Consider the following 22761-nt stretch of genomic DNA (forward strand, 5'->3'; position numbering starts at 1 on the left):
CTATCTATCTATCTATCTATCTATCACCTGGTGGACTGGAGTTCATTAAGCAGGATATTTTACGTCATATCCCCTGATTTTTTTATCATTACTAGTCTAAGGGAATCATCATGGTTCAGTAACTCAGTGTCAAAGAAAACAAATAACTGTCAAATGTAGCAAACAATATTAATATTTTGAGATTTTTTATCCGATGTTCGGGCTGAAAGAGAAAAACAAAAGAACAGGGAACATTTCACTCGATATTTCATTATATTTCATTTAATTAACTCTAAATTGTTTGCACTTTCACGCCTTTCACTACTAAAAATGTTCGGCACATCGCTTTGTACGCTACACGACTTGAGATCAAGAGTTATGTTCAATAATCCACAAAGTTCAGTACTAAATTCATGCATTATAATATCTCCTGTTACACAGGCCTGGCACATCATCCACCATCCTGCTGCGATGATCGACCTCATGACCTCACAATTTAATGGACATAATATCAACATTGTAACATGTAATAATGAGGTAAAAAATAAACAGTCACGTAACAATCATATCGGTCCCCTGGAGTCTTCGAAAGGCATTGTGGGAAAATGATGCAGCTGTAAATTGAAAGGCATGAGAGGAACATGGCCGATCATTGAGATCTGACCGTCGGGGATAGAAGGAGGATGTTTCCACCAATGCACATTGTGGTGTTGAAACTGGAGCTCCGCCTCATGCTGCATCAATAATACTTTACTATTATTTTAATATGTGTCATCACATACGTTTCTGTACAAAGTCTGAAGAGGAGAAAATCAAATGAAACGCTATATGAAAACAAAGTGTGACACATAGACTCTGTATTACATCACAGACCATGTGACTCCTCACTTTGGGTTCGGAAACTGAGCTCATGCTACAGGAGGTCATTTTCCCTGTATTCACTGTGAGAGCTGGACTTCATGACCTGACGTTCAGATCTTATAAAGCTTTAAAGCCCCTGCTTGTGCTTCGAGCTCTGCTTGTGCTCAGGCTGTGCGCTTGCACTCGGATAGCACAGATTCTGTGCTCCAGCTTCAGCTCTTCTCCTTGTGCTCCACAATTCGTTCTCAAACCTGAAAATGTATAAAGTTGCTATCTTCTGATGTTTTAGTTCTTTGTTTCCTCTCATTTCTTTAATCCTTCATATCTTTTGTCCTTGTCACAGTTTGAAGCCATAAAAGTTTCCTCTTTTCCTCCAGAATTTCTCCTATTTCCACAAAATTGTTACTTCTAGCTAAAAAAAATAGGTCCAAGTTTGTATTTTCACGTTCATCCCTCCATCCGTCTCCGTTCTCGTATCACACCGTGGTCACAGAGAGCAGAGGGTTGTATATTTTCTTTCCGTCTGGCGACCTGGATCCGTGAGCCAGCAGCTCCTGGATGGTGATCCAGTTGTCCAGGATTCTCCGGTTCCTCTTCTTGGTGATCTTCTTCTGGCTCAGTGACAGGATGTTGTTGCTGGGGGAGTCCTGTCGGGAGGAGCAGTGCTCTAATGTCGGGTCCCTGGAAAGGAAATAATAAAAAATAGGATGTATATTGTCTTTCAGGACTTTGCCTTCCAAGTGAAAAGAAGAAAGAGTAGTAAAAAGAAAATAAACTATTGATTTGACAATTAAATTCACATAAATACAATATATACAGTTATATATATTCTATATTCTTTAAAAATCAATCTAGTATCTGGGAGACTTTTTCTCCTACACAAAATTGAACAACCATAATTTACTTTTCAGGGCTTTAAGGTGAATGTGATCACGAGAATGAATGTGTGTCAGTGTGGAACCTAAACTCTGTTTCAAACTATTTGAGCTGTTTTCACAGGATCATCGGTTTTGATTCACGAGAAGTTTGTCTCAAGGATGTTTTGTGGATATTCTCACTGAATAACGTCTCTACATCATCATCATCATCATCATCATCATCATCATCATCATCATCATCATCATCATCATCATCATCTTCAGCAGGAGGCGTTAAGATGATATTACTGTTGTGACTGATCTCATCTTAATCTCATGATGTGCTGCTGAACAGACGTGTGACCAATCCCAGAGAAAACGGATTTAAAACCAAATTAAATTCTTATACTTGTCAAAATAACCTCTTGAGATCCTCATGACAGTAAAAGTTCCATCTATAATATCTCATCCTGTATATTGTTAGTTTATAGACATAGGTCGCTGTTACTAATCCAAACTTCATGGAGAAATGGGTCAGGATTGAGTCGTGACCCCGAGTCATCGTACCTGTCTCCTTTGAGATAGTCCAGGCGGCTCTGCATCATGAGCTCTCGTCTGCGTCTGTACTCTCTGGCTCGGAGCAGCTGCTGCTTCCTCTCCTCTTTGCTCCAGTAGCGGCCCTGTTCCAAGAGCAGTGACATCAGGTGTGACGGGAGAAGACAGAGGAGCTCATTTAATACAAGTAAACAAGTGAGTGAAACACTGAGCCACTTGCTGAGACTCTAGTAGATCTAAGAACTTAAGCTGCAGGTCTAAGAACAAAATGGTGAACAAACCCCCAGAAGCCTTGAGAGTTTCCTGAAAGCTCCCGTTCTCTCTTCAGGCAGGTTGAGCCTTAGAGCAGAGGTCTTCTACAGGGGGTGCGCGACCCCTAGGGGGTCCGCGGAGGTACTGCAGGGGGGTCGCGAAATGTTTGGTAGATAAAACATTTTTTTTTTTATTTTAAATTTTTTTATTTATTTTCTAACAATTTTTTTTTCACAAATTTAAATGTCTGTAAATACACATTAACATGCATCCAACATATTGTGAGGCTGATATGACCCTCTGCCTGACAACCTCCATCCGTCCAAGGTTAGATAAGTTGTGTGCTACCCATCAGGGTCCGACATCTCACTAATGTGGGATTATGTGTGCCGTCCACAGATGGCTTGAGGATTCACTGTCTCTTCTACATGTATTTTTTTAAATAAAAACATGAATCTGTGAATTGGTTTAATAGCTCAGTGTTGTATGCAAGATGTATGTTTATAAATGGCAGTGGCATGGCCACCCTGTACCTTGCACATGTTTAAATTAAAAAAATGAATATATGAGCCTGTGTAATATTTGAATAGCTTAGTATTGAATGCACAGTAACAGGGTAGCTATGTTTATATATGGCACTAGGCCCAGTTTAATTTAAAACACACTTGTATACAATATATATAGTAGGGGGTCACCGCTCCAGCTTTCCACCAGTAAGGGGTCCTTGGCCTGAAAAACGTTGAAGAGCCTTGCCTTAGAGCCTTAAAGTATTTTTAACTTGAATTCTTTGCAGCAGCTTGTGTCGGCGGGTATCGAACCTCTGCTGGTTCTATGTTCCCTGTTGGGACTCTACCTGTTTCATCTCGCTGGCGGCGTCGTCGTCGGTGGTCATGCCGCTGCGCTCCTCGCTGATCTTCATGGCTCTGGCCTTCAGCAGTCGGTCCCTGACCGGCCGCTTGGCCACGTAGCGCGTCCCGTCGCTGCGGATCTTCACCTGCACACAGACGCTGTGGAGTCACACTGAAGGCAGGAAGACCTCCAGATGTTTCCTTTACCTGGATGAAGCTTCTCAACTGATTTAACCTCAGCACCCACAGTGAATCTTTGAGTTGCATCCTACATTTTTGAACCACTAGAGTAAAACACAATCCTCTGTGGTTCAGTTTTCACAGCTTCATGCTTTGCTCTCTGTCGACCTCAGTGTAAGAAAACTCATAAAACCTTCTCTTACTTTTGTTTTACCGTGTTTACGATTGTTTGACTTAGCGCTAACTGAAATAAGTTTCAGACGCTGTTGTCAGGATGATGGGGGGGTGCAACTGCTTACTGCACAAGTGCTGTTTAATCCCATACGTCCCAGCTCGTAATGTTAGATCTGCAGATCAACTGTTGGTTCCCAGTATAAAGTGGTGGCTCCACGACTCCAATCGGACAAGCTTCCTCGTTGTCCTCTTTTAAATCTCGTTTAGAAACTCTCTTTTATAATATGGCTTTGACTAGACTTCTTTCTTTTTTTCTGTTTCTATGTTTGTGAAGCACTTTGGAAACCTGTTTTTGAAAAGCTCTATTTAAATAAAGTTTTATTATAGTTATTATTGGGGCATGGGAATGTGTCTGTCTTTCAAAATAAAAGTTGAACCTTTTCCCGACATACCAGCGGCTCCTCACACTCTTTACCTTCCACTCCATGCGCTGCCGTGAAGCCGTTGGTGACGACTGGGTCAGCCCAAGTGGTAAGACCAGTCCTAACCGTGAGGCTCCAGCGTGGCGGTCCTCCAGACCACAGGGGGCGCTGTTCACGCTCCTCGGACTGGCCGGGCCGCTGCTCCCTGTGCCCGCCCCCCTCTCCTCCCCCTCGGCCCTGGTTCGGTCTCTGAGCCGGTCCAGGGGGTCCACCAGGCCCTCGGAGGGCAGGGTCATACAGCTCTGGTAGCGCTCCGGTGGTTGGTTGTGGCTGTGGTGTCTCCGGGTGAAATAGGGACTGGACTCTGCACTTCCTCCTCCAGGCCTGTTGGCGGCTCCATCTGCAAAGGAAACGAATATTGCACAAAGTAAAAAAACTGTAAATATTACATGAATGTCACCTTTTTGATTTTCTTCTTCGTGACTTGTCGTTGGCATGGTGCTGTATTTATTGGTGAACTAGCGCCACCAGCTGTTGGTGTTCTGTACCTGCTATGGAGCTCCGCCCTCGGTCAGCCACACCCCTTCTTGAAGACGACGCCCCCTCCCTGGTCAGAGACCTGATGATGGAAACAGAAAGTTATCGAGCGATTTTTTAACTTAACACAAATCAACACAACCACTAACTTTAACTTGATGACATGTTTATAGCAGCGGGAAAAAAAAGCGTGAAGACCTGAACTTGGAGGGTGTGGAGGGGGTGGAGCTTGAGCCATTTGCCCCGCTGCCATTGGCTGTTTCGTACTTCCTGTAAGTGCCTGGAGAGAAGGAGCAGCTGAGGTTTGAGTGGCGTCTCTCTCTGTCCCGCCTGTGACGCCGCGGGGTCAGAGGGGAGTTCAGAGGGGGGAGGAGACCCAGGGGGAGGAGAGGAGGCGGAGACATCAGTCGCCGCCCTGCTTCGTCTTCCTCTTCCTGCAGAGGCGGGATCTGCTCCGTGCTGACCAATGGCGTGCTCCGACAGCTCTCCCCCCCGGTGTTGTAGGCGCTGGTGCTGTCTCTGTCGTCCAATCGCTCCGGCAGCTCGTTGATGGACGACAACTCGTGATGATGAGGGTCGTCGTTATCATCGTTATCCACGTTATCCACGTCTACGATAAAAAGATGGCATCGTAACATTAAAACCTGAACAGTGATAATTAAGAATGAATCTCACGTTCATCCTACATTAAGCAGATAAATGTCACATTCCCTCTTCCCTTGTTTACCTCGTCCCTCTGGCGGCTCCTCGTCCATCATCCAGGCTTTCAGGCATCGCTCTCTCAGCTGCTGCATCTTCTGTGCCCGCAGAATATTGCGGCATTTGAACTCCAGGTGGCGCAGCTCCTCGTCGATGAGCGCCATCTCGTGCTCGCTCAGGGTCTCGTTGCAGTTCACATCCACCACCAGGAAGGAAGTAGCTTCCTCTTCTTCCTGTTCCGCCTCCTGTATTTCCTCTCGACCTTCTGCGTGCACATCGGTGGCGTCCAGACCTTTCTTCACCGTCTCTCTCTGGTGTTTTTTATGGCGTCTCTCGTATTGACATTTTATCTCCAGCAGCTCCTGGTATCGCTGGCACTCCTCCTCCGTCAGGCCCGGCATCATCATCATCATGGACAGAGGCGGCTGGTGATGGTGGTGGTGGTGCTGCAGGTCAGAGGTCAGAGGTCAGTTAGAAGCCAACCGGGCCACAGAAGTGTTTCATTGATCCCGTCACAGTATTTCAATCTTTGCCTCCCACGGGCGGGTTTTCCTCAGTCGGGGCCCCAGGGCAAGAATATGTTCCTGGGCCCCGGACGGCCTCCACGATACAAACCAACTCTGAAGCTGAAATCATCGGTTGATTGACAGAAAATAAATTGGAGCATTAAACTATTCAAACTAATAACATAATAAATAATAATATTGTTTCAATAAATCTAAAAATACTATCAGAGTGCATCTACTATGTTAGGTTAAATTTTTATGGAATCTGTGTCATGTCCCACCCCTTCATAAAATCTTTCTGTGTAATTTTATAACAGATTGTTAAACACAGAAAATGTCCAGACCGATACTTTGATGAGTTAATATTTGACCTTGTGATGAGTTAATATTTGACCTTGTGATGAGTTAATATTTGACCTTGTGATGAGTTAATATTTGACCTTGTGATGAGTTAATATTTGACCTTGTGATGGAGGTGGTGGGGGCTGCACGCTGCTGCTCCTGATCCTCCTCCTGCCGTCCACTCGAGGCCGGGGAGGGAGTCCGAGCTGAGCTGCAGGTCTCGCAGGTGGAGGAAAGGAGGGGTGGTGTCCCCTCGTCCAGGGCTGGGCGTCGGCCTGGGACTCGGGCCGACGCCGGGACTGAGTCTGGGACTGGGCCTGCGAGGAGGAGACAGGTTACCTGTTAGCGTCCATGTTGTGGGACGTCAGCCTTCAGTGGCGACACTGGGTCCTACCTGGGGCTGGGCCTGAACTTCCTGATGCTCCCCGGCGTGTTGGTGGTGTTGGTGTTGCAGGCGCTGGTCTGCTCCCCCAGCAGCTCCTGCTCCGACAGCTCCTCGTAGCGGGTGCTGTCGTCCGTCCGGCCCACGCCGCTGTCCAGCTCCTGGCTGTGGGACAGCAGTGGAGCCAGGTTCAGCAGAGGAGGGAGAGGGACGGGTGGGTCTCTGTCCTCCTTCTCTCCTCTCTCTCCGTCCTCTTCATCCTCGTCCTCCTCCACTTCCCCGTCACCCCCTGCACCGTCTCCACGTCCTGCTTCCCCACCTCCTCCAGGGCAGGGCAGGCCTCCTCCTCCTCCTCCTCCTCCTCCTCCTCCTCCTCCTCCTCCCCTGCGGAGGCGGTAGTAGCCTGAGAGATGAGGCGAGTTGAGGGAGCAGGAGGAAGCTTGAGGGTTTGGGTGGAGGACTCCTCCCTCCAGCGTCAGCTCCATGTCCTCCTCTGGGTCCACGGGGTTTTCATTCTGAGACCAGGAACATTTCAGAGTTTAGACATTTGTTACATTTACCACGACAGGTTTCTGAATCTCATCAGCTCGACTCCAGAGTCACATGACGTCCACGAATCTGAGGTTCCTGAGCTGCTGAAAAGAAAACGTTTAGAAACATTCGCTGATCTTTTATAGTTTGAAGATGAGTTGTGTGTGTGTGTGTGTGTGTGAGTGTGTGTGAGTGTGTGTGTGTCTCTCACGTTTTTTTCACACAGAGCTTGGTAATATTTATATTTGAGTCTGAGTTGTGATATAAAATCCACAGCTTCCACATTATCAATTTAAATTCTGTGTAAATATAAATAGTATCACAGATTCTATATGTTGCTTTGCAGCCAGAGTTAAAGGGTAATAAATAAAACTTGTGTGTTGTTACAGTAGAGTTGTGTCAGGGTTGTGTGTGTGTGCGTGTTCGTGTGTGTGTGTGTGTGTGTGTGTGTGTGTGTGTTTGTGAGTGTGTGTGTGAGTGTGTGTGTGTGTGTGACCTTGACAGAAACAACAGGAACACACAAGATGAATATCTCCTCATCTATTTCCTCCTCTTCATCCATCACTGCTTCACCCCTCATCATCCCATACGTCTCTCTTCAGTGAAACACATAAATATAATGTCCCCTCACAGATTAATGTTATAATATTAGGATTATTACTCTATTCATTTTGTAGGTTGTTATCATTGGGATCTGTGTTTTTCATGATAATCTGTGCAGCAGTGAATCTTATTGCTCACCTTTTATTTCTTTATGTTTCCATCAAATAGTATGAACCTCAAATAATACAAATATTGTAAAACTGAATATTTTGTGATATTGTACATGTTGTTCTGTATTTAATGAATTTAAAGATCACTCATCTTCATATTTCTGCTCTCTCTCTTTTTCTCCTGTTTCATATCAACACATGTAATTTATGATTTGCTTCATTGATTAAACATCCATCTCTTCCTACTCTCTCAGATGTGACGACATCAAGTGTCAGAGTTCTCTAAATGCTCACACACACACACACACACACACACACACACACACACACACACACACACACACACACACACACACACAGAGTCGCTGAATATGTATGACGTGTGTTTTAACCGACATGTATGAATATACCGTCCTGCAGTTCCTCCTCCGTCAGCACATGTGGACACACACTCTGGGACCTGCTGACACACTGCACACATTTATCATGGCTGTGTGTGTGTGTGTGTGTGTGTGTGTGTGTGTGTGTGTGTGTGTGTGCAGGCATGTGTTTGACAGTTATGACATTCAGGGAAAAGCCGCTCCGTGGTTTCTAGGCTGTAAATGATCCAGTTATTTTACATGAGCTCTAGAAACTGTGATTTTTTTGATATGATGATTTTTATCATTTCAATTTGAATAGTTATTATCATATCGATAGTGGTCAGCTGCTCGTTCTCTACCACGCCCGGTGGTCGCAGGCATCGAACGTGTGACGTCTCTGCTGTGGGACCGGGAGCCCCCTGTGACACCGCCTGTGATCGGCCTCATGCAGCCGCTGCAGAGAGTCGGTTATTAAACTGGGAGATGAGTGATGAAACAGAAGAGACGTGATGAACCTGAAGTTATGGATGATTCAGATGATTCAGTTGATTCAGATGATTCAGATGATTGTGTGGAGCCAGGTTGTGTTGTATCTCGTTGTGTTGTGTGGAGCCAGGTTGTGTTGTGTCTCGTTGTGTTGTGTGGTGCCAGGTTGTGCTGTATCTCGTTGTGTTGTGTGGAGCCAGGTTGTGTTGTGTCTTGTTGTGTGGTGCCAGGTTGTGTTGTGTCTCATTGTGTTGTGTGGTGCCAGGTTGTGCTGTGTCTCATTGTGTTGTGTGGTGCCAGGTTGTGTTGTGTCTTGTTGTGTGGTGCCAGGTTGTGTTATGTCTCGTTGTGTGGTGCCAGGTTGTGTTGTGTCTTGTTATTTTGTGTCTCATTGTGTTGTGTTGTGTCTCATGGTGTTGTGTGGTGCCAGGTTGTGTTGTGTCTCGTTGTGTTGTGTGGTGCCAGGTTGTGTTGTGTCTTGTGTGGTGCCAGGTTGTGCTGTGTCTCATTGTGTTGTGTGGTGCCAGGTTGTGTTGTGTCTTGTTGTGTGGTGCCAGGTTGTGTTGTGTCTCGTTGTGTTGTGTGGTGCCAGGTTGTGTTGTGTCTCGTTGTGTGGTGCCAGGTTGTGTTGGGTCTTGTTGTGTCTCATTGTGTTGTGTTGTGTCTCATGGTGTTGTGTGGTGCCAGGTTGTGTTGTGACTCGTTGTGTGGTGCCAGGTTGTGTTGTGTCTTGTTGTGTTGGGTCTTGTTGTGTCTCGTTGTGTGGTGCCAGGTTGTGTTGTGTCTCGTTGTGTGGTGCCAGGTTGTGTTGTGTCTCGTTGTGTGGTGCCAGGTTGTGCTGTGTCTCGTTGTGTTGTGTGCTTCCAGGTTGTGCTGTGTCTCGTTGTGTTGTGTGGAGCCAGGTTGTGTTGTGTCTCGTTGTGTGGTGCCAGGTTGTGTTGTGTCTCATTGTGTTGCGTTGTGTCTTGTTGTGTTGTGTCTCGTTGTGTCACCTCCACATCGGGCCTGGCCAGCAGCAGGGAGAAGTTGATGCTGTCCTCTCGGGTCAGAATGGCCACCGCTTCCTCTCTGTTCTGAATCTCGACTCCGTTAATCTAGAGGAGACGATAACGAGATTGTGTCTTCATATTCCTCAGTTATACACAAAAACACACACAGCACATAAGAATCCCCACATTGTGTTGGTCTGCCTCAGACTCACAAGGTCACTGTGAATCTACCGAACGTTCTTGAATCCATGAATTCAGTTTTCAAAAAGAAAAACTAAATCATCAAAATGTGAAAACCCAGTTGAGTTGAGGATGAAGCTTTGCTGTAGGATGATAACTTTAATATCTTTGGTTTTGAACTGAATCAATCAATCAATGTTTATTTGTATCGTTCATATCCACAAATCCAAATTGTCCTCAGAGGGTTTGACAAAGTGAAACTTCCTCTGTTCTGAACCTCGAGGGAAAAACTTTATACAGGAAACAAACATCGAGAGTCTGTGAAGGATCCAAGTCCGAGGACAAAGAGAGACAGAGTGAAGACGTGTCCCACGTGAACAGAGAGGACAAAGTTCAACAGAGTGAAGACGTGTCCCACGTGAACAGAGAGGACAAAGAGAGACAGAGTGAAGACCTGTCTCACGTGAACAGAGAGGACAAAGAGAGACAGAGTGAAGACGTGTCTCATGTGAACAGAGAGGACAAAGTTCAACAGAGTGAAGACGTGTCTCATGTGAACAGAGAGGACAAAGAGAGACAGAGTGAAGACCTGTCTCACGTGAACAGAGAGGACAAAGTGAGACAGAGTGAAGACGTGTCTCACTTGAACAGAGAGGACAAAGTTCAACAGAGTGAAGACCTGTCTCACGTGAACAGAGAGGACATGTTTGACACGTGAAGACACAACATGCATGGCGCCTGTCACACGGCTGTCGGGTTTGTGTTTGTAAGTTTTGTGTGTTCCCCAAACTCACAGCGAGACAACACGTCTGTCCAAATGTCTTTTCTCTGTCTGGTGACCGGTGTCATGGAAACTGGTCGAGCTGCTGTCAGGTTACCATGGCGATGCCCATCGCTGCTGGGTTATTCTTATCACATCTCCAACTTGAGCTTTTCTATCAGAGTGTGTGTGTCTGTGTGTGTGTGTCTGTGTGTGATTTATTTAAACCAATAATAATGTGCTGCATCTTCTTTAATCTACAAATTGCTTTTATGAAAGTAAATTGTGTCAGAAACATCAGTTTAAATTTGAGTTCACTCAACGTTTTGGTGTTTTGAGCGAAACCATTGAACCATCAACGTGAAGCAGTTTGAATCTGGACGACCAGCAGACGTCCACTGGTTTACGTTCTGGATTTAAAAACCAGTACAACACAAACTGAATCAATCACTTCACTGGGTGAACACAGCAGCTGCACCAGGAACCACCAAGGAGACAAAAACCTCTCAGAACTTTAACTTCTGTCACTTGTGGACTAATCACAAAAAGATCTTTGATAAACCTGAATAGATTGATAAACGTCTGTTGGATATTTTCTGTCTGAAACACACTGAACCAGTTGAGTCCAGTTTAATCAGATTCAAATTCTTTAAACTTTGTGAAAACAAATCGAGTGTCCGGCAGGAAACACGAGGTCCTGGAGTCACGTCTGTATGTTCATGAAAACGTGATTATTTTATTAGAAGTGACAGTTTCATGAGTCAGCTGAGTGGTGACACTGCCCCCCCCCACCCACACCATCTCTCCGTCTATTTTTAGGGCAGCAGTAACCGGGCAGCTGACGGCTCTCTCTGATTGGACGACGCCAGGGTTTCAGGGTATAACTTTCCATAGTTTGATTTGAATCTATTTTAGTTTAGACCCTGAAGGCATCAGAGGAAGAGTTTGTGTTTCCAGGAGAAGCTTGGACCTGACCCGAAGGTCGACAGTCATCATGAGAACTGAGAGGATTCTTTTCATCACTCGTCTGAATGAAGCTAGAGCAAAAGTCATCGAGTGATTGACAAGAGTTTAAACCTCAGTGAAAGTTGATTCACGTTTTATTTATGGAAAAAGGTGAAACCAGAAGGTCAAGGTAAAAATATCCAGATGATGAAATTAAAGACAAACATCTTTATTTATAGTTCAGGGTTAAGTTACTTTTTCTTTATCTGAGTTGCAGTTACTGGTGACTTTTCAGATTAACACGTTATATTAAAATGATCTATTTCAAATTCCTTTTTCGATCAAAATACAGAGATGGTTTGAAAGAAGGTTTTCAAACTAAAACACAGAAGTATGGAAGCAGCCTTTTTTTTTATTTAAGCCTGACTTTTATAATAATAAATCACTCACAGAAGCTGTTTTCCTGCAGGTATTTTATTTTGACACTGCTGATAATAACGTCTCTCACTTGACTGCAGGACTTTGTTTCTGACGTTGTTTCTTCTCTTACGTCTCTGAACTGTTTGCGTACCTGTAATATTCGGTCGCCCTCTCGGATTCGTCCATTTTTAGCTGCGATGCTGTTTGGATTAACCTGAGTAGAGATGGAGAGAGAGAGAGAGAGAGAGAGAGAGAGAGAGAGAGAGAGAGAGAGAGAGAGAGAGAGAGAGAGAGAGAAGACTCATCAGTCTGCATCAGGCCACAGACGAGTGAACCCATCAACGAGTCAGTTTGAGGTTAATGGAGAATGAAGAGGAGAAGGAAGAAGATGTCTCCTGTGGTCACCTCTCCCACGTAGATCCCCAGGTCCTCCTCGTCCTCCGTCCTGTAGCACACGGTCAGACCCAGCTTCTCCTGCTGACTGGACTTGTAGAGCTCCACCTCCTGCAGGAGGAAGAGGAGGAAGAGTTGGTGGTTAATGATGAAGAGCGCAGGTCTTTCTCGGCTGCTGTCACCTGAGAGGTGCCTCAAGGCTCAGCTCTCGGGCCCATCGCATTTCTCCTCTACGACAGAATCAGGATCTGTTTCTTCTCATGTGGTAAATCCTGTTGTTGTGTTGAGATGACTTTATCCATTTTTTAAACTGTGCATGTGCTGTAAAATAATAGCGTAAATAATGCTTTATGTATACATTTGATTTGAATTAGAATTAGAGAACAAGCTGGAGAACACAGGAGCTGTCGGTCAAACGCAGCGAAAACTAATCCTGGAAAGACGGAGCATGAAGCAGAAAAGGTGGAAGAGGAGGAGGAGGAGGAGGAGGAGGAGGAGGAGGAGGAAGTCTCGGTGGTAAGAGTTTCCACTTTACTGACTTCTATAATGATCTCAGGAAGCAGCAGTGAACCAGTGGAGCAGAGACAAAAAGCCTCATTCAGCTGAAACACGTCCATTAGGCTGTTATTTTGCTTCAGGAGCAGAAATCCAACGTTTTTATTTCTTCATTTTCTGTTTGTCCTTATTTCAGTGAGCCCTCAATCCGCCCTCCTCACGTTTCCATCCCTTTGTCCTCCTTTCTCTTTCTTTCCTGCTTCTGGATCAGTCTATATTTGATTATTCATCTACTCATGCTGTCACTCCCTTCTTCTCTGCTTCCCATTTCTTCATTTCTCATCCCTCCACTTTTCAAACCTTCTACCTGCAGGAATGTTTCAAAGGGTCCTGAGGGGCCGGCATCGAACCCCCGAGAGACGCTGATACCACATCTTATAATGCTTCTCTTATTATTCAGATTATAAACTGAACACACACAAATACAGCTTAAGTGTGAACCTCCACCACCATCACACACACACACACACTTTTTTTATATTATTAAATTATTATTATATTATTCCAAACATGTTACTTTGTTCATTTGCTGTTTCACAGGGACACAAAGAGACGTGTCTCCTGGTGACTTGAGGACGTCCTCACCTCGTACTCCAGGTCATCCTGTCTGTCCACCTCATGATGAGACGCGTCAAAGTAGTCGTTGGGGTCATTGTACTCGAACACACAGCTGGAGGGGGGGGGGGGGGGGGGGGGCAGAAAGGTCAATCACAGTCCTGTCCACACAGATTCTTCATATCTAGAGATTTTCATTTCTTAGACATTGGAAGACAAAGGTGGAGACTCACAACTCATTGATCCCGTACGGCCCCCCGAGGTGAGGGAGGGGAGGGGAGGGGGGAGGAGGGGGAGGGGAGGAGGAGCCTCCTCGGCCGTGGTGGGGGTGGTGACCTCTGCTCCTCCCCATCGTCATGACGCTCTGGAAGCTGAGGTCCGTCTGCGTGGAGCTGTCCATGCAGTCAGGGATGGCTACCATGGTAACAGAGGAGATGGAGGTGCTGCCGCACACGACTGTACCTGAGGGGGGGGGGGGGGGGGGGGGGCAGGGTGTCAACATCCTGTTGTTTGTCTGTGACCAAGATTCACTGAACTCAACTTAACGGATCAGATCTCTAGAGACAGATTTAAAACCTGATTGAAACCCAAGCAGCCGTGAACACAATGTTCTTCTGTATTTGTTTGACTCAATAAAGGTTAAAATGTCAAATAGAAAAGAGAAAGAACAAATAGAAACGATGAATTGCTGCAGTCACATCAGGAGAGATGGTAAAAGTCAAGTGATCCCACAACATGATTTGATATTTAGAAGAAAGCCTCGGGATATAAAAGAAAAGTGAGCTCAGCTGGAAACTAGAGAAAGAGAAAGCAGATGAAAAGATGGGAGGAGGAGGAGGAGGAGGAGTGATGAGGAGGAGGGAGCGTGGGAAAGACGAGGAAGAAGCAGCTCAGGTGGGAAGTGATGAAGAGAGATGATATTAAAGGATGAGAGGAAACGGAGGAATCCTGTGAGACAGCAACACTTCACAGAGAGAAGTCAGAGAAGATGAAAGAGAAGACTGAAAAACCAGATGTGCTCTCATGACTCGGTCAGATGTGATTTACCTTTCCTCCTGTGACCCTTACGCACTGAGCCGGGTGGCTGCAAGGCCTCCTGGGAGTTTTGCGGCCTGTCAAGTGGTGGCTGAGAGGTTCTCCGACCTCTGACCTGAGGATGGGAGGAGATCTGTAATTTATGGATTTGTGAATAAGAATTATAACAAACGATTCTAAATCAAATCCAAATTAAACGTATATGAGGCAGAACCAGCTTCGTACTGATGAGTCAGCTTTTCTTCAGCTGCGGGCGAGGAACGAGAAATGTTCAAATTGTGCTGAATCAGGAGTTTGAGGAACGGGGGGGTCTTTAAATAGTGGGCTGCAGGAGAGACCTCCACTAAAGTCAAGTCTGCTTGTTACGACTTCTGCTCTGGAGCTGAGTCGAGATCTGAGCCCAGAGGAGTCGAGTCAGAAGAGTTCAGGACGTCTGAAGCGTCTTTATTATCTGAAGCAGGTGAAGCTGAGAATTATAATAACTCAAGGTCGGAGGCGTTGTTGACTCTACTGAACCCCGGATATTACCCATGATCCTCTGCTTCCTGAACCTGAAGAGCTGCAGCTGTAGCAGATCCACCAAACTCTGTTCAGAATTCTTCAGGTTTTGAAGAGTCTGAGGAGATATTCTCCACCCACCCTCAGCTGGATGGGAGCAGAACCTTATTAGAGCTGAGAGGAGGCAGATGGAGGAGAGAGTCCTACCTTCATGTCTCCATGTCGGTCCATCGGTCTCAGGGAGCTGCTCCATCCTTTCTGCTACAGACACAGAAACCAACATGAGTTATAACACATTCATACTGGACACTTATTGTGTCTGTAGATATTGGTGATGCTCAGGTGCAGGTTTTTGTTTTTTTGAGGAGCGAGCAGGAGCCGGACTTTTCCCTCAGGAGGTGGAGGAGACCAAACCCGAGGTAACAGTAACACAAACACTGTGTTGTCGTCTCACAACTCATTTCAAGTCTTTCTCTCATGACGGAAACCAAAGCAAATTCCCATTTTGAAGCTAAATGTGACCGAGTGGCGAGCACGCTCAGGGCATGTCAGGTGACAGGCAGCCAGTGCCTTGCTCAAAGGCACAAACTGTCTGTGGAGCAGAAGCTGAATTAAAGAGGCGTCTGTGGCCTCTGGTTCAATCAGCTGCTCGTGACTGGTTCAGAACCAGCCGCCAGCGACGCTCATTAGCATAAATATAATATCTGAGAGAGACTCCGGGGCAAGAGGAGCAGAAACACCTGCTATGAACAGGCAGGTAATTATTAATGAGAATGTGCTTCTTCTGGTGTGTGTGTGTGTGTATGTTTGTGTGTGTGTATGTGGTAATATAAATTCTCAGAGTTGTTTTTATTATTATGTTTTAATATTGGAAACATCACATGTCAAGTTAATGTCTGTGGAAACATGCAGGAGGCCTCTGAATGCTCAGGCTCACCTGCTACTGCCACATCACACACACACACCGCACACACACACACACACGCACACACACACACACACACACACACACACACGCACACACACACACACACCGGCTCATGAATACTTGCATGGATGCGCACAAACGCACACCTTTTCCCCCCCTTCGTCTCAGAGCTGATTGTTATGCATTACATGTTCTCTGCAGGTTGTGATTGTGTGTGTGTCTGTGTGTGTGTGTGTGTGTGTGTGTGTGTGTGTTTGTGTCAGTAAACATAAGACAGTCAATACTCAGTCAATAACCGCAGCTGATCAGGCCTGTTGTGACCTGGTCAGTGATTGTGTGTCTCATCTGCTATTAAATAGGTCTGTGTGTGTGTTTGTGTGTGTGTGTGTCTGTGTGTGTGTGTGTTTTGGAGAGTTGCTTCTCTTTGCTCCTGAATTGTCGCCTTCATCGTTTTGTTTGTCAGTGCTTTGAGAGAAGAGGTTTGGTTGTTGTCTGAGCTCAACACGTCCTCAGAGTTCAGCTGTTTGGTTTCAGCTCAAACAGGAAGTCGTCTGTTTGTCAACACAACACTTTACTGAAGAGTCCCAGGTGAGACATCTGTCTCAGATCTAATTGACGGTAACAGCCTTGATTCTAGAGGCTGTGCTTGTAACTGTGTGTGTCTGTGTGCAGACAGAGGATGAGCAGCGTTCACAGATGGCACCGACAGGTTTAAGACTCACTACACAAGAATCATTGTGTTTGTTTGTCTGCGTGCAACTACTTCCCTGTGCACGAAAACGACTCCATCCCCCACTCCCTGCTGTGCTGCTGCTCATTATTCTGCTGTGTGTGTGTGTGTGTGTGTGTGTGTGTGTGTGTGTGTGTTACACGCCAACAATAAGGGTCCCGACTGTGCTCCGCCACATAAGCCTGACAGAAATCACAGCTAAGTGAAGTGTGAAATTAATAAGCGAACGTGAGAGAAGAGCTGACGTTTCTTTTGGCTGCAGCTTTGTGTTGTGTTTGTGTTTGTGTTTGTGTTGTGTTTGTGTTTGTGTGTGTGTTTGTGTTTGTGATGAATCTCACTCGCTGTGTTTTCACAGTGATGACGGATTATTGATCCACGAGCTCCGTGACCGTCACACTGAGTTTTGAATTACAGCGACTGGAGGCTTCATGGTAACTGCTGAGTATCGACCGTGGTCCAGTGTGTTCACTTCATTATGTTCCACAGTGACGAGTCATGGATTCATCTCTGATCAATGGACCATGAGAGAAGTGACTCAAATCAAATATGTTAATGGTACAGAAAACACTTTAATCACCAGCTCATTAAAGTGCACAGAGGGCGGGCGGCCTCTAGAGGGGGTCGTGTTGTTCATCACTTTATGATTATGGTTTTTAGTTTAAATGATAATTAATCGTATACAGAGAATTTGTAGTTTTCAGACCGACTCCTTCTTAATTTCTCATCCGCGATGTTATTGTGGCACAAGATGAAAAGTCAGGATTGTTGACGTTAGTGAAATGATCCTCTGGGGATCATGAACGTCTGTGAGGGTGTTTGTTGTTGAGATATTTTTCAGTGTGTGTTGTGATGAGTTCAAACAGACGACGCACCCACTGGGTTCTAAACCAGAAACGTCTCCTGCACAAAACTGTTTCTCATCAACACGTGAACATATGGAGCCGAGAGTGTTTCTTTTTTTATTGTCGTGTTTTGTTGTCGCCGCGTGTTCGGTCTGTCGGAGTCTTCATCAGCTTCACCTCCCGGGGCTTCAACAGGCCTCTCCGCCCGGCTCATTAAGAATTTACTGCTTCCATCAACACACACATCCAGCACATCTATCCACACACACACACACACACACACACACACACACACACACACACACACACACACACACACACACACACACCACACACACACACACACACACACGGTTCCACGTCAACACCCTTCTCTCCTCTAACATTTATCTCTTTCACTCACATACTCCCCCCCCCCATAGTGCATGAACACACACTCACACACACATGCACACACACTCGCACACAAACACACACACACACACACACTCACACACACACACACACACACACTCACACACACACTAAGGGGAGAGCGATGGGACACTGGATCCATTTTTCATTTCCAGCGAGTTGAGGGCGAGGCACAGATTCTATAATCAAGCCCGGGGGAGGCCGGGGGGGCGGGGGAGGGTAAGAGAGGGAGCGGTCAGAGAGAGGGAGCGAGGGAGGAAGAGGACGAGAAACCAAACGATGACAACGACTGAAAACAGGAGGTGACGATGGAGGAAGGAGAAGGAGGAAGATGAAAAGTCTGAGCTCCAGATGAAGAGAAGTGGAAACTACAGAGACAGTTTCTCCTGACACAGTGTGTTTCTACTCATCTGCTGCACAAAGGATCAACATGTAACACATGTAACATGTAACACACATGTATCTCAACACAAATATTACAAATAAAATCTTTACAAAAATACAATCTGCTGATATCGTGACGTTAAGGAGACTTTGATAATTTGGATTTGTGTTCAATCCGTGGAAACAGGATTCACAGGATTCCACAGAAACACGTTCTGAGCCTCAATACAAAATATAAACATTTCTCTATTCACTTCTGAAATATGTAATTCAAGTCCTCAACTGTCCACACGCACGTTTTGACTCTGTCACTTTTAATCCTCGTGCACTCCAACGTGCATGAAAACACAAATCACAGACAAACAGGAAGCGTTTGGTCGTGATTTGCATAAAGAGCTCGGCTACTGACGAGAATCAGTGATGAAGAAACGTGTAGAATTTGACTGAAGATCCACCATGTTGTGTTTTACTCTGGGAGCTGAGGATGGAGGTCATGTGACAGAGCCGGACCAATCAGAGAAGACTGCGTCGTGATCAAAAAGACACAACTACATTTCCCAGCATTCCTAAGACTGAACGTTTCTTCTTGTTTAAAGTTGTTTAAAGTTTAATGGATATAAAACACACAGGAACCCGGCAACACAATAAATCTATATTTTGTCTCATTAACCATCAGGTCCATTTAGTCTCTGTTGGTCTTAAAACTAAAGTTTATTTTTACAAGATGATTAAATGTCTCAAACTAATCACATAATTTCTGCACAGAAAACAGAGTGAGGTGAATCTCATTATTTCTGCTCTTCAGATATTTAAAATTATATATTTATACTCCCCCCCCACCACCACCACACTGACTGTCTCTCCCCCCCCCCTCCCCCCCCCCTCCCCCCCCACACACACACCTGTGATTACACAGCCACACAGGGAGATAATGTGGTGAATTGATTTCTATACTTCTATCAGTTGAGCCCCTGGAGATGAACCGGCTCATTTAAAGTGTGACTCTTGACACTAATGAACATAACAAGACGTGAAATAAATCAACATGAAAGGAAAGACGCAGGTAGATGAAAGAGTAAATAAACAAATAAAGAGATTAAAAGATATGAATAATGAATATAAATGAAGAAAATCGTTTGTTTCAGGACCAGAATAATTAAAAAACACAAAGTGCGACTGTGTCTCTCAAATATCTGCAGAAAGAACCAGATTCAATCAAACTGGGCCAATCTGTCATTTTGCTCAAATCGTAGTTACACAACGAGCTGTTACACAACGAGCTGCTCACGAATCCTGTCGACAATATTTCCCACAATGCACCAAACAAACGCTGAAGCTTTTCTTCTTTTCAGTCATCACAAATATCTACAGCTGCCACCAAGAGAAGAGATGGAACACGGAGGAGAGGGAAAGTGTGCAGCTCACACAAAACACACACCTCATTTCAAAAGAAAGAACAACACACTCACACACACAAACACTAAACTATGATTCATAATACACATTAATGTTTCATAGGTTCCACTGATGCTTCTGTCAGTGATGAGCTTCATCCACAACATTTAGTTCAACAACAACAACAACAACACATCTGAGACCCTGTGTGAACATGTGTTGTTTAGGATCCTGAGGTTTTGTGTGTGAGGGTTTTATTTCCTCTATTGAAGAGTTTGGTCTTTCTGGTTGCTCTCACTCTAACAGCTCTCACTCTAACAGCTCTCACTCTAACAGCTCTCACTCTAACAGCTCTCACTCTAACAGCTCTCACTCTAACAGCTCTCACTCTCAGCCCTGCGCTCTCACTCTAACAGCTCTCACTCTAACAGCTCTCACTCTAACAGCTCTCACTCTCAGCCCTGCGCTCTCACTCTAACAGCTCTCACTCTAACAGCTCTCACTCTAACAGCTCTCACTCTCAGCCCTGCGCTCTCACTCTAACAGCTCTCACTCTCAGCCCTGCGCTCTCACTCTAACAGCTCTCACTCTAACAGCTCTCACTCTAACAGCTCTCACTCTCAGCCCTGCGCTCTCACTCTAACAGCTCTCACTCTAACAGCTCTCACTCTAACAGCTCTCACTCTCAGCCCTGCGCTCTCACTCTAACAGCTCTCACTCTCAGCCCTGCGCTCTCACTCTAACAGCTCTCACTCTAACAGCTCTCACTCTAACAGCTCTTACTCTAAAAGCTCTCACTCTAACAGCTTCTGCTTGAGCTCAACTCTGCACTTGCTCCTGAGACGTCGGATTCTCCTCCGATCTCCGTGGAAGGTGTCGTGTTGACACCTGAGATGGTCCCGCCCTCATCGTGGGCGTGTTTTACTTCTTCACTCGTCCCGCTTGTGAGGTCGTGACCCCGGGGGAATTAACCGAAGGTGTTTTCGACCGGTGGGAAACGAACTGTTGACGAGATGTAAACTCATCAAATTCCATTAATCTCAAAATTGTGTTTAGATGTGAATATTCACACACGTGTCTGAAGAGTCGTTTCACTAACGCAGCAGTAATTCTGTTTCATGTGTCAATCAAATGTCTCATATTCAGATCCACTTCCATCTCAGTCCACTCGTCACTCAAAGTCAATTTCAGCCATTTCAACACGCCAGTGATTATTTTTCATGTTTAGGTGAATCCAGCGCAGCCGGTTCATATGAACACATCAGTCATTTGAACTGCAGGTTATTAGCTTTCAGCTGAAAGAGACGGGCGCTGCTCACACAACACATTATTCAGCGGCTTATTCTCAGTCGTGTCCATTATGGAAATGCACTCAGCTCGCTGTGAAACATAAACATGTATCACTGCACATAATGAAGTTAAAGAGTCAGAATAAACACCATTATGCCTTTATTTACTGGTGCTGCTGTGTTTAATGGGCAGTAAGAATCAGAACATTAACTCATTCATTATCTTTACAATGAGCAGAGATCACCCATTATTCCATCGCCTCATTCCAAGCAGCTCCGTTTCTCCTGAGTCAGATAAATGAATCCTGAGTTATTTTTCTCTGCTGGTGTAAATGTCTTCGACTCTGAAGCGTTCAGTCGTGTCCACACTGTGTTTGGACACTTCTGAAATCTGCATAAAGACGTTTGTGTGACTGCGTCGCCCTGAGATAAACGACACGATAAGAATATCAACACACAGATTACCTCCATCTGTGTGTTTAAGATTCATAACCGCTCACACACATGTCATCGAGCCCCCTCCGGGTTTGTGTGATGATGTGAAACCAGGTTATGGGCGACAGAGTCTGACGGCTGCTGCTCAACAAACAGGTTTGTCTACACAATTCTTTTGTGAGATGAACATTTAATTATTGAGACATTAAAGTTATTCAATAAAATCAGTTCATGAATAAAACTAAGAAACAATTCAACCTGTTTACAAACGTCATTAACTGGGATGTCTGAATCATCCTCATGAATATGTATCGTGCTGCTGGTTGACATCACAACACATTATAATCCTAACAGATAAACAATAGAGTCATTATTAATAATAAATATACAATAACTTTCCCTGAAAGGATGAAAAAATAAATGTTCTATCATGAGATGTTTGTCTGTGAACTGTTAAAACAACACGTCGTCTTTTCAAGACTGAAAATTATATATTTTTTTAATCAAAGACTAAACAACCTTAACTATGTTTTAATATTTTAACCATGAAAACACATTTCCTTATCTATTCAGGAATTACATCATGATCCAAACAAATAGATTATTTTGCCTCCATGTCACCGAACCACGAGTTGAGCTGCTTCCTGCTGCCAACTGAAGAAAAGCATGAAAACACAATCGCACAATGATAAGGGGAATGAAAATAATGTGTAAACCTGTGACCCACAACTCAGACCGACACACGAGTTCAAGTGTTTAAAGATAGACAAATGAGGAGAGAAGGAAAATCAGCTCGACATGGAGTTTATCTGAGAGTCGTCAAAACTCCATTAGTCTTAACGAGCTGTCGGCTCATTAGTCGTCAGCAGCGACACAACAACCTTCCGTTTGTTTTCAGCTGTGATGCTAACAGGCTGCACCGACACTGCTGCACCACAGGGGGCAGTGTGGAGAACGTTACACACGTTTAGACGCTTTTAATTGAATCGATTGAGCAACAGAAAAGTAACTTGACTCCATTTACACCAGGAAATGAAATGAGTTTATATCCAGATGTGATTTAAACCAGTGTTAATTTTGGCAGCTATTTTTGATTTAGTCTTAGTCTTAGTCTTTTGACGAAAATGCATATTAGTTTTAGTCACCTTTTAGTCATTTTAATCCTTCTTAGTTTTAGTCTAGTTTTAGTCGACGAAAACAAATTCCATTTTAGTCTAGTTTTAGTCACATTTTATAGCAACATTAAACTCCTTTTCTATAAAAACATATAGCTGCAGCCTAATAGCTTAAAAATATATATTTAATTTTAAATGTGAAAACAAAAAGGG

At 44.8% G+C, this 22761-nt stretch overlaps 1 protein-coding gene across 1 annotated transcript in view; it reads right to left on the bottom strand.

Annotated features, from left to right (window-relative positions):
* Positions 1-276: 276 nt before the first annotated feature.
* The window catches only part of LOC128441952 (PDZ domain-containing protein 4-like), a 27934-nt gene continuing 5449 nt past the window's right edge, over positions 277-22761 (bottom strand). Inside the window, 16 exon segments of the mRNA XM_053424084.1 lie at positions 277-1505; positions 2216-2377; positions 3358-3498; positions 4182-4528; positions 4677-4747; positions 4864-5273; positions 5367-5810; positions 6334-6529; positions 6595-7109; positions 9679-9780; positions 12132-12194; positions 12386-12484; positions 13514-13598; positions 13717-13945; positions 14531-14633; positions 15224-15277. Of these exon segments, the coding sequence (XP_053280059.1) occupies positions 1317-1505; positions 2216-2377; positions 3358-3498; positions 4182-4528; positions 4677-4747; positions 4864-5273; positions 5367-5810; positions 6334-6529; positions 6595-7109; positions 9679-9780; positions 12132-12194; positions 12386-12484; positions 13514-13598; positions 13717-13945; positions 14531-14633; positions 15224-15277 (3210 nt within the window). The 3' untranslated portion in view covers positions 277-1316.

The sequence above is a fragment of the Pleuronectes platessa genome, chromosome 6, assembly GCF_947347685.1.
Source record: "Pleuronectes platessa chromosome 6, fPlePla1.1, whole genome shotgun sequence".
Classification (NCBI taxonomy): Eukaryota; Metazoa; Chordata; class Actinopteri; order Pleuronectiformes; family Pleuronectidae; genus Pleuronectes; species Pleuronectes platessa.